Source organism: Chiloscyllium plagiosum, unplaced genomic scaffold (genome assembly GCF_037043375.1).
Source record: "Chiloscyllium plagiosum isolate Xiang-an unplaced genomic scaffold, Cpla_swu_hap1 HiC_scaffold_46, whole genome shotgun sequence".
In the NCBI taxonomy this organism is placed as follows: Eukaryota; Metazoa; Chordata; class Chondrichthyes; order Orectolobiformes; family Hemiscylliidae; genus Chiloscyllium; species Chiloscyllium plagiosum.
In genome coordinates, this window is record NW_028270184.1 from 16,214,081 (window position 1) to 16,228,601 (window position 14,521).

The 14,521-nt window shown below is 44.1% G+C and overlaps 1 protein-coding gene across 1 annotated transcript; it reads right to left on the reverse strand.

The window, feature by feature from the left end:
• Window positions 1–3,111: 3,111 nt before the first annotated feature.
• Window positions 3,112–13,112, reverse strand: LOC122543935 (uncharacterized). Its single transcript, XM_043682882.2, has 2 exons — window positions 12,616–13,112; window positions 3,112–8,271 (listed from the first exon to the last, which is right to left on the reverse strand). Exon 2 carries the CDS (start codon window positions 8,201–8,203, stop codon window positions 6,968–6,970), a length of 1,236 nt encoding a protein of 411 aa, XP_043538817.2. The 5' UTR covers window positions 8,204–8,271; window positions 12,616–13,112; the 3' UTR covers window positions 3,112–6,967.
• Window positions 13,113–14,521: the final 1,409 nt, after the last annotated feature.

The following is a 14,521-nucleotide window of genomic DNA, read 5'->3' on the forward strand; positions in this document are numbered from 1 at the left end:
CTCGCATTTATCTGAATTAAACTCCATCTACCACTTCTCAGCCCATTGGCCCATCTGGTCCAGATCCTGTTGAAATCAGAGGTAACCCTCCTCGCTATCCACTAACCCTCCAATTTTGATGTCATCTGCAACTTACTAACTGTACCTCTGATGCTCGCATTCAAATCATTTATGTAAATGACAAAAAGTAGAGGATCCAGCACCAATCCTTGTGGCACTCCACTGGTCACAGGCCTCCAGTCTGAAAAACAACCTCCACCACCACCCTCTGTCTTCTACCTTTGATCCAGTTCTCTGTCCAAATGGCTAGTTCTCCCTGTATGCCATGAGATCAAACCTTGCTAATCAGTCTATGGGGAAGCTTGTCAAACACCTTACCGAAGTCCATATAGATCACACCAACGCTCTGCCCTAATCAATCCTCTTTACTTCCTCAAAAACCTCAATCAAGTTTAATCCAACGCACAAAACCATGTTGACTATCCCTGATCAGTCCTTGTCTTTCCAAATACATGTACATCCTGTCCCTCAGGATTCCCTCCAACAACTTGCCCACCACTGATGTCAGGTTCCCTCGTCTATAGTTTCCTGGCTTATCCTTACCACCCTTCTTAAACAGTGGCACCACGTTAGCCAACCTCCAGTCTTCCGGCACCTCACCTGTGACTATCGATGATACAAATATCTCAGCAAGAGGCCCAGCAATCACTTCTCTAGCTTCCCACAAAGTTCTAGGGTACTGCCATGGTATTAAGGGTTTAGATGGAGAGGAATTTGTTAAGTGTGCACAAAACAATTTTCTGATTCAGTATGTGGATGTACCGAGTAGAGAAGGTGCAAAACTTGAGCTACTCTTGGGAAATAAGGCAGGGCAGGTGACTGGGGTGTCAGTGGGGGAGCACTTTGGGGCAAGTGACCATAATTCTCTTAGATTTAAAATAATGATGGAAAAGGATAGACCAGATCTAAAAGTTGAAGTTCTAAATTGGAGAAAGGCCAATTTTGATGGTATTAGGCAAGAACTTTCGAAAGCTGATTGGGGGCAGATGTTCACAGGTAACGCGACAGCTGGAAAATGGGAAGCCTTCAGAAATGAGATAATGAGAATCCAGAGAAAGTATATTCCTGGTAGGGTGAAAGGAAAGGCTGGTAGGTATAGGGAATGCTGGGTGACTAAAGATCAAGTCCTGGGAATTTATCCACCTTTACCCATTTCAAGACATCCAGCACTTCCTCCTCTATATTATGGACATTTTGCAAGATGTCACCATCTATTTCCCTACGGTCTATATCGTCCATATCATTTTCTATAGTAAATACTGATGCAAAATGCTCATTTAGTATCGCCCCCATTTCCTGCAGCTCCACACAAAGGCCGCCTTGCTGATCTTTGAGGGGCCCTATTCTCTCCCTCGTTACCCTTTTGTCCTTAATGTATTTGTAAGAACTCTTTGGATTCTCCTTAATTTTATTTGCCAAAGCTATCTCATGTCCCCTTTTTGCCGTCCTGATTTCCCTCTTAAGTATACTCCTACTTCCTTTATACTCTCAGGATTCACTCGATCTATCCTGTCTATCCCTTACATGTGCTTCCTTCTTTTTCTTAATCAAACCCTCAATTTCTTTAGTCACCCAGCATTCCCTATACCTACCAGCCTTTCCTTTCACCCTACCAGGAATATACTTTCTCTGGATTCTCATTATCTCATTTCTGAAGGCTTCCCATTTTCCAGCTGTCGCGTTACCTGTGAACATCTGCCCCCAATCAGCTTTCGAAAGTTCTTGCCTAATACCATCAAAATTGGCCTTTCTCCAATTTAGAACTTCAACTTTTAGATCTGGTCTATCCTTTTCCATCATTATTTTAAATCTAAGAGAATTATGGTCACTTGCCCCAAAGTGCTCCCCCACTGACACCCCAGTCACCTGCCCTGCCTTATTTCCCAAGAGTAGCTCAAGTTTTGCACCTTCTCTACTCGGTACATCCACATACTGAATCAGAAAATTGTTTTGTGCACACTTAACAAATTCCTCTCCATCTAAACCCTTAATACCATGGCAGTGAGAAACTGGAGAGGTCTGGAGTCAGGCAAGATGAACCTTAACAGGCACTTTCACCCAACAAGCTAGTGGAAGGGAGGATAGCAGCAGAGGAAACTGATTGGATTGTCTCAATCTTAGTGACAAATAAGCTCTTTGATCTCTGCACATTTGTTGTTAGATGAAAGAGAGATTAGATTACATTGCATTACAGTGTGGAAACAGGCCCTTCGGCCCAACAAGTCCACACCGACCCGCCGAAGCGCAACCCACCCATGCCCCTACACTTACCCCTTACCTAACACTACAGGCAATTTAGCATGGCCAATTCACCTGACCTGCACATCTTTGGACTGTGGGAGGAAACCGGAGCACCCGGAGGAAACCCACGCAGACACGGAGAACGTGCAAACTCCACACAGTCAGTCGCCTGAGGCGGGAATTGAACCCGGGTCTCAGGCGCTGTGAGGCAGCAGTGCTAACCACTGTGCCACCGTGCCGCCCATATAGAGGACAGGGAGACCCTTCCAAAGGGACTCACGTATTAGAGATATTAAAAACACTTAACACAAAGCTAATTCAAGTGAGTTTTATTCTGAATATTCACACATAAAACTGTTCTGGAATTTACTAACATCAGGAGAAAAAGACCAAATGAGAAATGAATGGGTCCAGGATTTGATTAACAACAAATCCAACTCCTGCAATCACTTATGAACTCAGAAGGTGGGATATTGCAATGAATCTTCCCACACTCAGAGCAAGTGAACAGTCTCCCCATCCTGTTAACATCACTGGTGTACTGCGCAGATGATTGCTTGAAGCCACTGCTGCAGTAAGAGCTCCTAAATGGTCTGTCCTGTGTGACAGAATAGACTGGTAGGAAATCAGATCACAGACTTCCAGAGCACTTTTCCCAGTCTCAGCAGGGGCAGTTGATCAGATCATCTCAATCTCTGAGACAACAGGCTTTTCACACTTCTTGTTAAAAGTGAGGATGGAGGGGGGAGAGAGAGAGCGAGCAATGCAAAATGGCATCTCCTGTTAGAGACAATAAGATGACACACACTGTGTTTTACACAAAACAGCTTTATTTGACATGTATCTACATTAACATGTGATGAAGCAGGCAGTTATTAACATTAGCAGAAACAGACAGCAATGAACATGGCTCACTCCAGGACGTGACTAATAATAAAATCATGAACTCCCTAGTGACTCAGCAGATGTGACACCTGTGTGAATCCCATCCGAAATTGGAGCAGTTGGATGGCTTCTCCCCAGTGTGAATGTGCTGATGCCTCAGCAGGTGGGATGACTGAGAGAAACTTTTCCCACCGTCAGAGGTGACCAGCTTCTCTCGTGTGACCTCCACAGTGCAGTGAGATAAGGTGATCATCTAAACACAACTCTACAGTGCACCTGAACAGTTTCTTGCCCCGTGTGAACACTTTGTGTAGGTGAATGGTGGCCTCTTCCAGGTGTGAACTCTGGCATATCAAACAGGATAGATAACAGTGCCAGTTCATCTGATTTCTCAGGATTGATTCTTACAGTTTGTCTGCTAGCCAAGTTAGACTGACTGGTCTATAGCTGTTTGGTGTTTCCTTTGTACCCTTTTTAAAATAATAAAACCACATTTGGATTCCTCCAGCCATTCAGCACCTCAGCCATACCTAAAGTCAAAAGCGTAAAGCATGGAAACAGGTGGTTCAGTCCAACCTATCCATGCCAACCAGATACCCTAAATTAATTTAGTCCCATATCCCTCTAAACCCTTCCTATTCATATACCCATTTAGATGCCTCCTAAATACCATAATTGTACCAAATGCCTCTGACAGTTCATTCCATTTATGCACCACACTGAAATAGTTGCCCCTTAGGTATCTTTTAAATCATTCCAGTATCACCATAAACCTATGCCCTCTAGTTCTGGGCTCACCAACTCTGAGGAGTAGACCTTTGCTGTTCACCTGATCTATAACCCTCAAATTTTATAACCTTCTCTAAGGTCACTCCTCAGCCTCCAACACTCTAGGGACAATAACTGCAGCCTATTTAGCCTCTGCTTACAGATCAAACCCTCCAACACTGGCAACATTTTTGTAAATCTTTTCTGAACCCTTTCAAGTTTCACAACATCCTTCCTACTACAGGGAGGCCAGTAATGAAGGCAGTATTCCAAAACGGGCCTAACCAATGTCCTGCACAGCCGCAACATGACCTCCCAACTCCTATGCTCAATCCACTGAACAATAAGGCCAAGATACCAAATGCCTTCTTTACTATCCTGTCTACCTGCAACTCCACTTTTAAGGAACTATGAACTTGCACTCCAAGGAACTGTGTACAGCAACATTCCCCAAGACTTTAACATGAAGTGTCTATGTTCTGCCCTGATTTGCCTTATCAAAATGCAACACCTCACATTTATTTAAATTAAACTCCATCTGCCACTCGGTTCACCTGCCCAACTGATCAAGGTCCTGGTGTGCTGTGAGGTAACCTTCTTTGCTTTTGACTACATGAACAATTTTGGTGTTACCTGCAAGCTTACTAACTATACCTCTTGTATTCACATCCAAATCATTTATAAAGAACAAAAGCAGTGGAGCCAGTACCAATCCTTGTGGCACACCCCTGGCCACAGATCTCCAGTCTAGTGAAGATTGGAAAATAATCTTCACAGCATCTGCTATTTCCACCCTGACCTGCTCCAACATCCTAGGAGCAATTCATCTGGCCTGAGTAACTTACCTACTTTCAATGATTCCATTTAACACTTCCTCTCATTATTATTATTTTGCCTAATATTTCACATGGCTCATTCTGGATTACTCTATCCATATCATCCTTTTCTTTGGTTTAGACACTCCCACTGCAGGCCTCACTAAACAGTGCCATCAGACTCTGTATTACTCTGCGACAGGGAAATGAAGCGCGAGTGACAGAACATCACCCACTTCCACATTGTGGACAAACCTTTACAGAGTTGTCATCAATTGACATCTTCTCCAAAGCTGACTCAAAACAAGGAAAAAGCAGCTGGAACTTCCTCCTGATTCAAGGATAGGTGACATTGTGGACTTCAATAGTGCGAGTGATTGCTGTTTGCCTGCAGCAAGAATAAATGTTTATGCGTGAAGGAGACCAAACTTGCACATAGACTCCACACATCACCTCACAAAACCCTGCACAGCTGCTGTAAGACCTCCTTGCTCCTGCACTCAAACCCTCTTGCAATGAAAGACAAAAATTCAATTTGCCTTCCTAACTTCTTGCTTTGAATGACTGGTGTACAAGGATAACCAGGTCCCTTTGTGCATCAGCAGTTCCAAATCTATCAGCATTTAAATAATACTTTTCCATTCTGAATTTTCTACCAAAGCGGATAACTTTACAGTGATACTGCATCTGCCATGCATTTTTCACTCACTCAAATTGACTAAATCACTCCGAAACCTGTATCCTGCTCAGTCCCAATCCTTCCCAGTTTTTGTCAACCAACTTGGATGTATTATGTTGGATTCTCTCATCACTGATGTATGATTTGAATAGCTGGGGTCGAAGGACACTGATCCTTGTGGTGCCCGACTTGTCAAAACCTTGTCAAAACAGAGGAACCTCAATTATCTGAATTTTGGGTTATCCAAACAAGATCGCAAGGTCCAATGCTTGGCTAAACTGTGATATCCGGCATTCGATTATACGAACAAAATACTCCCTGCCTTTTTTGTTTGGATAATCGAGGTTACAATGTACTCCAACCTTCTGCTCAGAGTTTCCTGTCTGCTAACCAATTCTCAATCCACATCAATATATTCCCAACAGTCCTGTCTACTTTGATTTTATAAATTAAGCTCTTCAGTGGGATTTTATCAAAAGCTTCTGGAAAATCAAAATGACCAAAAATCAACCAGTTCCACTGGCCAAATCGACAAAGAAAACTTCAGTAGATTTGTCAAGCATGATTTCACTGATCCTAAACTGACAGAAGATCCTCTGACTTGCCCAGTCCCCTCTGCACTGGGCCGTCAAAGATCGTAGACATGTCCACATGCAGCACTTGCTCCAGAGCACCTGGGATGGGAAATAAGTGCTGATCCAGGCAGCACTGCCGACATCCCACGAAGAAATATATTTAAAAACATCTAAGGGCCCCTTGTTCAGTAATGCCTCAATTTTAAAATCCTCACCCTTGTTTTCAAATTTGCCTACGGTCTGCCCCTCTCGACTTCCACATGTTCCACATCTTGTCCCACAGACCCAAGTGATTATCTTATCTCTAAGGCATTCAGAATGAGACAAAGATTTGATGCATCATAGTTTAACAAAAAGCTGCTTTGGATCATTTTTATCCCAAAATAGTAATTGAACCTCTAGTGTTTGCAAACATCATGAGAAATAAAGCCAGAAAGCATGGTTTGGATGCAGAAAGCAATAGTATTTAAATCCAATACTGAAAAGAGGGGAATCATTGTTGTTTAACCAATCCAGATGAACCACAAAATCACTTCACAAACAATATGCAGGTGGACAGTCTGTACCCAGCGTAAATGTGTTGACATACAGCGACATTGTGATTGCTTGCAAAACGTATCCTACAGATACACAATTTTATCAGCATTTTATCTACAATACCAGTACCTTTTAATAGATCGTAAGTTAATAACACCAATACAAATGTCCCAATGACCGGCACTCAGTAATTGGTCTGAGTAAAAGAAAAACCCTTCACCTGTTATTCTTCGTGAAATTGCCAGAATGTTAGCAAACAGCAAAGCCTCTTACACAAACACAGCAGGTGAACGGGATTCATCCAGTGTCATTTCACCAGTATGTTAACAATTTGGATGACAGAAGGAATTCATTACCATATACAGAACAATCGAACAGTCTCTCCATATAGTAAGCAGGCTGTTGCATCAGCAAGGAAGTTGACTGAGTGACCGTTTCTCCCCAGTGTGAATTCGCTCGTGTCTCCGCAGGTGGGATGATTTGGTAAATGCCTTCCCACAATTGGTGCAGGTGAATGGTTTCTCCCCAGTGTGAATTCGCTGGTGTTCCAGCAAGTTGGACGATGAAGTGAATCTTTTTCCACATTCAGAACAGGTGAATGGTCTCGCCCCAGTGTGAACTCGCTGGTGTTCCAGTAGTTTAGTTGAGCAAATGAATCCTTTTCCACATTGAGAACAGGTGAATGGTCTCTCCCCAGTGTGAATTCGCTGGTGTTTCAGCAAGCTGGATGTTGAAGTGAATCCCTTCCCACACTGGGAGCAGATGAATGGTCTCTCCCCAGTGTGAACTCCCTGGTGTTCCAACAGTTTCGACGACTGAGTGAACCCTTTCCCACACACGGAGCAAGTGAATGGTCTCTCCCCAGTGTGAAGTCGCTGGTGTACCTGCAGGTTGGATGACGAAGAGAATCCCTTTCCACAATCACAGCAAATGAATGGTCTCTCCCCAGTGTGAACTCTCTGATGTATCTGCAGACTGGATGATGAAGTGAATGACTTTTCACAATTGGAGCAGGTGAATGGTCTCTCCCCAGTGTGAATCCGCTGGTGTATCTGCAGGATAGACGATCGAGTAAATCCCTTTCCACAATCGGAGCAGGTGAACGGCCTCTCCCCAGTGTGAACCCGCTGGTGCATCAGCAGGCTGGATGACCAAGTGAATCCTTTCCCACAATCGGAGCAGGTGAATGGTCTCTCCCCAGTGTGAATTCGCTGGTGTGTCTGCAGGCTGGATAACTGCACAAATCCTTTTCCACACTCTGAACACATGAATGGTCTGTCCCCAGAATGAACTTCCTGGTCTGTCAGCAGGTTGGATGAGTGTGCAAATGTCTCCCCCCAATCGGAGCAGGTGAATGGTCTCTCTCCGGTGTGAACCGGTTGGTCTATCTGCAGGTCGGATGACAGAGTGAATCCCTTCTCACAATCAAAACAGATGAATGGCTTCTCCCCAGTGTGACTGTTTTCATGAGTTTCCAGGTGGGATGGGTAAAAAAATCCTTTCCCACAATCTCCACATATTAACAGTGTCTCCCCAGTGTGACTGCACTGGCCTTTGGATATTTCAGATGAAACTTCACAGATGCTTCCACACACACATGATGTGTGTTTCTCTCCAGTGTGAACAGTGCATTTTCCTTCCATGTTCAAAACTGGTTATGATAAACACAGTGACTGTTGGATCTGGATGTGGTTTAATTTGAAGTCTCTAACTGCAAATGAAAAATTTTCAAACAGAAAACAAGTGTATTAGGAGAAACCAGAAGAACACAGCTTGTGAAACTGAGAGAAGTTCTGGTCAGTTGTGGAGATGACACGGAGGGAAAATGCTGGACTACCATTAAAATCAACTCATTCACAAATCTTCTTCAGGGAAGCAAACCAGTCAGTGTTTGCACAAAACTACAGGAAGAGATAGATACGAAGGAGTTGCACCTTATAGACCTATAACTCAATCCTGTTCCTGTTTTCTCCCTTTAATCCCTCTGAAGGGCTACGAACAAGTGCAGAGTTCCTTGAAAGTGGAGTTACAGGTAGACAGGACAGTGAAAAAAGCATTTGGCATGCATGCCTACATTGGTCAGTGCACTGAGTACAGGAGTTGGAAAGTCCTGTTACACTGGTATGGGACATTGGCTCAGCCAATTTTGGAATACTGAGTTCAGTTCTAGCCTCCCTGCTATAGAAATTAAAAAGTTTGCGTTATAAGGAGAGGCTGCCTGAAGCATCAAAGACCGAGGGATGACCATACAGAAGTTTGGTCATGAAGGATATTGGTTCAGGTGAATAGTCAAGGTCTTTTTCCCAGGGAATCAAAAAACTAGACTGCATAGGTTTAAGGTGAAAAGGGAAAGCTTTAAAAGGGACCTCGGGGCAATCGTTCAGTAAAGAAGATGGTGTGTGTAGTAAGGAACGAGCTGCCAGAGGTGGTCGAGGAGGCTGGTACAACATTTAAAAGGCAACTGGAGAAATACAGGAATAGAAAGGGTTTAATCATAGAATCGAATTTCTACAGCATGGAAGTAGGCCATTCAGTCAATCGAGTCCATACCAACACTCCAAAGAATGTGCTACCCAGACCCAGACCCAGCCCCTTGGCCTATCCCTGTAATCCTGCATTTCCCTTGGTTAACTCAACTGCACATCTGAGTTGCATGTAGCATCTAACCTGTACACTTCTGGACTGTGGGAGAAAACCAGAGCACCTGAGTGAAACCTACGCAGACATGAGAGTGTGCCAACAGTAGCGCGCTGGAAGCGAACCCACGTCTGAGACAACAGTGCTAATCATTGAGCCAACATGCCACTTTGAGAGATATGGGCCAAATTCTGAGAAATGGACGAGATCGATTTCTGCCTTGGGTGATTGAGAAGAGTTTGCACATTCTCTCCATATCTGCGTGGGCTTCCTCTGGGTGCCTCCGGTTACCTCCCACAATCCAAAGATGTGCAGGTCAGGTGAATTGACCATGCTCAATTGTCCATTGTGTTAGGTGCATTAGTCAGGGATTAGTTTAGGGTATGGGAATGGGTCTGGTTGGGTCACTATTCGGAGGGTGGTGTGGCTTTGTTGGGTTGAAGGGCCTGTTTCATACTGTTGGGAATCTAATTTAATTAATTTAGAACATTTAATCAGCATAAATGTGTTGGACTGAAGAATATGTTTCCGATACTAAAACAGAAAACGCTGGTGTTACTCAGCATCTGAAATGGTGTCAGATGCTCGAACCATTGCAAACTTGAAGGCACTACAATGCAGGTTACACACTGAATGCTAGAAAATGGGACTAGAGCAAATACCTGCTTGATGACTAGAGTGGATATGATGGGGACATTACGTTCTGCAATTTTAAGTCAGAGACTCCGACTCCATTTTGTTTTGTTTCGCTGTGACTCTCTTTTCGTAAGCAGACAGGAGTGGCAAGCAGTGAAGAATGGAAGTGATACATTGGCTTTCATAAAGGCATTATTTGAGTACAAGAGCTGGGATATCTTTCTGTGAGGACTCTGGTGTGACCACACCTGGAGTATTGTGTGCACCTTTGTTCTCCTTTCCTGGGGAAGAATGTCCTGGCTATTGAGATAATGTAAAGAAGATTCACCAGACTGATTCCTAGGATGTCACCCACTGATGTATGGGGAGAATCTCGATCCTTTTTAATCCTCCTTTCTTTTGTCTCTCTGAGTGTATCACTAATTAATATTCTACCTCCCATTTCCTGATCTGCAACTGACCCATCTAAGCTTACACTTTGGTTCCCATTCCCAGCCATACCAGTTTAATACCTCGCCAAAGGAACTAGCAGAAGCCCCCAAGAGATGATGTCCTAGCTCTGCCCAGGGGCAACCAGTCATAGATATCATAGAAACCCTACAGTGTAGAAACAGGCCATTTGGCCAATAAGTCCATACAGACTCTGGGAACAGCATTCTACCCAGACTCTCACCCTACCCTATCCCTGTAACCCTGCAATACGCATAGTTAATCCATCTAACCTACACATCCCTGGACACTACAGGCAATTTACCATGGGCAATCCACCTAACCTGCACACCTTTGGACTTTGGGAGGAAACCAGAGCACCCAGAGGAAACCCTCGCAGACACGGAGAGAATGTGCAAATTCCATACAGACAATCGCCTGAAGCTGGATTGGAACCTGGGCCCCTAATGCTGTGAGGCAGCAGTGCTAACCACTGAGTCACTGTGCTGTCCCAAGATCTGTACAGGTCCTAACTCCTACAGAAATGATCCCAATGCCTCAGGAATCTAAACATTTCACTGGTACACCAGCTTGCATTCATTTGACCCATCCTCTTATACCGGCTGTTGCTAGCATGTGGCACAGAGAGTAAATCAGAGATTATTACATTAAAAAACAGAGCTGAAATGTGTCCTATTTTCCTATATTCAGCTTTCCGGCCCTCATCCTTTTGCTTAGTTATGTCATTGGTACCTATATGTTCCACAACCACTGGCTATTCGTGCTCCAGCTTCACAGTGTCCTGCAGCTACTCCATGCTATTCCTGATGCTGGCATATACTATCCTGGATTCATCTCAATGGCCACAGAAGTGCCTGTCTGGATCTCTGACTGTTGAATGTCTGTCACTGTACCCCTGCCACCCTTTTTCCTCCCATTCTGGTGCCATGAACTTGACTATTGCTAATTTCCCATGAGGCCACCCCCAAACATAAGTATCTTAAAAAGTACATGTTTTTGAGAGGAAAATGACCACTGGGGACTCCTGCATTTCATTCCTGAGCGTCTTACTTTATCTGATGCTCACCTATTGCCATTTGCCTATGTAATTCTCACCTGCGGTGTGACCATCTCACTAAATGTGCTATCCATGACATTCTCAATATTGTGGATGCTTTACAGTGAGCCCACCCACAGCTCCAACTCTGAAAAGCAGTTAGCCAGTAGCCACAGATAGACACACTTTCTGCACACATAGCCATCAGCAACACAAGCAGCACCCCTTAATTCCCATATTGTGTGCAAGAGGAACACACGAGGTGTATGAGGTCTTCTGTCATGACTTTTCTGTACAATAAGCTTGTTACTCTCTTTTCAGAGAATTCAATTGAGCTTGGGATCTTCCTTCGTTTCAAAGATTTCTATTATATTCAAATGCTCCTACCTGTATTTCAGGCATATATTACACTTAAAAACTCAAAGATAATACTCTGCACGTATCACTTACCAATTGATTGTTTTGATTGGGCCCGTGTCACATTCTGTACTGCCCAGGCTCAGACTGAACACTGCATTCAGTCTTGCAACTTGACCTTCTGTATATCTCACCTCACTGTCTGTTTTCACCCAACTCCAAAGCACTCTGACTGAACCATGCAACGCTCACAATACAGGTAAAAACAATGACTGCAGATGCTGGAAACCAGATTCTGGATTAGTGGTGCTAGAAGAGCACAGCAGTTCAGGCAGCATCCGAGGAGCAGTAAAATCAACGTTTCGGGCAAAAGCCCTTCATCAGGATGAAGGGCTTTTGCCCGAAACGTCGATATTATTGCTCCTCAGATGCTGCCTGAACTGCTGTGCTCTTCCAGCACCACTAATCCAGAAAAACGCTCACAATACAGCCTTTTCATTTTAATGATCTGTTCACATCCACTCTGACCTCAGCCTCCTGTACTGTTCTATTGCAGCTCAATGGGAGCTGAGGAAATAGCATCTCAACTTTCAATTCACCACTTCATAACGCTTCGGACTTAAGGATCTGGATCATTTCACCTGAAAGGATGCTGTCACACAAGTCCATAGGGAATTTTAAAAGTAGGTTTGCAGGTATGAGAATAAGGAATTTAAGGTTAAAAGTATGAAGGGGGTGACTGAGACGAAATTCTGTCAAGGAGACGAGGTGTTATTTGGATAAATCTATGCTCCTGTTAGACCAATATCTACTTCCTCAGATGCAGAGCCCAGAACTGAACACACCCCAGGGGTGATCAAACCACAAATGTCAACACGATGGCTGTTTTCGAGTTGCAAACCTATCGGTCATATTTGGGAACAGAGAGAACAGACAAACCTTTTTCCTTCCACAGTTAAATGCCAATGATATTCAGATCCTGATGACTCCTCTGTCAGAGCATGTTTTGAGATCCCAGTCTGCACAATTTTCTCAATTAATAACCTGTAAACGAACTCACAAAAGAAGATTCACTATTGGTCCAGGAGGGAAACTTAGAAAAGACGAACATTTCTCCTGATTTCAGTTTACTATGTAAATACTTCTCTTCAAATCGCCCCGTCCCTCCGCACAAGAATCACGTGCACTGTTGCACCTTGCCCCCAATAAAGATGGCGGCGATAACAGGGGCCTATCACCGCCTTCGGCCTACAGCCGTTATCCCGTTTTGCTGCAAACGCGCTTCGGCGAGTTTTTGATTCCGGTTTGGCGGCCTACATCAGGTGTTGATAAAACCTCTCAGTTCAGACTCACTCAGTTTTTCTTCCGTATTCGCTGATTCTCCCAGTTTTCCCGTCACCACCTTCCGCACTCACTCGAGCGCCAGTTACAGCAGCACTGCGCCGGCAGCTCCACAGGTCACGTGTCGACTCGCCCGCCCCGCCCCTCATTCGCTCCCAATGGTTGGAGGACCAGCCGGTGCCGCTAGTCCCGCCCACCCCCTTCTTATTGGTTATGGTTTGGAGGAGCAGGTGATGGACTTGGGTGGACAAAGTTAAAAATCACACAATACCAGGTTATAGTCCAACGGGTTTATTTGGAAGCACTGCTTTTTCATCAGGTGCTTGTGAAGCAGGACCATAAAACACAGAACTTTGCATCAAAAGATTACAGTGTCATGGAGCTGAAATGATATATTGAACAAACCTAGACTAAGTATTTCATCTTTTAGAATGGGTTTGCTGGTTTCGTTTCTTTAATATGTAAACCCCAGAACTCCTTTTAAGTCACATTCTCAAGATAACAAGGTTTTATAACGTAAGGTGCCATCTCAGCTCTGACAATGCATTGGAGATGTGAGGTTAATGTCTGTCCCTATCCCAATCTTGTGTCAGACTGGTGGAATTTACAAAATATTACATGGATTGACTGCCTGCAAGTTATGTATTTTTTGAGCAAAATAGATTGTATCTGCAAATACAAATTCACCCCATAAACTTGTGTTGTGTGTGCATGTGAGTGTGAAATTTAGCATCACACCTAACCTGCACATCTTTGGACTGTGGGAGGCAACCCACACAGACACAGGGAGAATGTGCAAACTCGATACTGACAATCGCTCAAGGTTGGAATTGAATCTGGGTCCCTGATGCTGTGAGGCAGCAGTACTAAGCACAGTCACTGAGCCACATCAACTAGCCACAAAAAGACATAATCCACTATCACTAGTATCCTTACATACAAATGAGGAAGGACACTACTTTAACTGGATTAGTGGTGCTGGAAGAGCGTGGCAGTTCAGGCAGCATCCAAGGAGCTTCAAAATCGATGATTTCAAAGCTTCTTGGATGCTGCCTGAACTGCTGTGCTCTTCCAGCACCACTAATCCAGAATCTGGTTTCCAGCATCTGTAGTCATTGTTTTTACTCCTTTAAGTGGGATAACACATCCATCCGAGGACAAGCCAAATAGAGCATGCACAATTCCTAGAAGCATGGCATCCAACTGGACCTCTATGAACAAACACATCAATTCGGACCCCGTCTACCACCCTCTGAAATAAAAGAACTGGAAATGACATCACCAACCCAAGGAAACCTAAATACACAAATAGAAAGCAGGGCATAACACCAGAATTTCACTGGAGGCTCACTGATGATGTTATCTAGTATGGTGAGGAAATGTCTGCAAATGAACCTTCCAGCTCAGTGAGCAAACTTACATCCAAGACTTAGTTTAGGTTTGTTAGGTGAATTGGCCATGCTAAAATTGCCCGTAAAGTTAGGTGAAGGGGTAAATGTAGGGG

What these genes read in the sequence shown, in the direction of transcription:
- LOC122543935 (XM_043682882.2), bottom strand. Translation starts at nt 8,203, where the DNA reads ATGGAAGGAAAATGCACTGTTCACACTGGAGAGAAACACACATCATGT.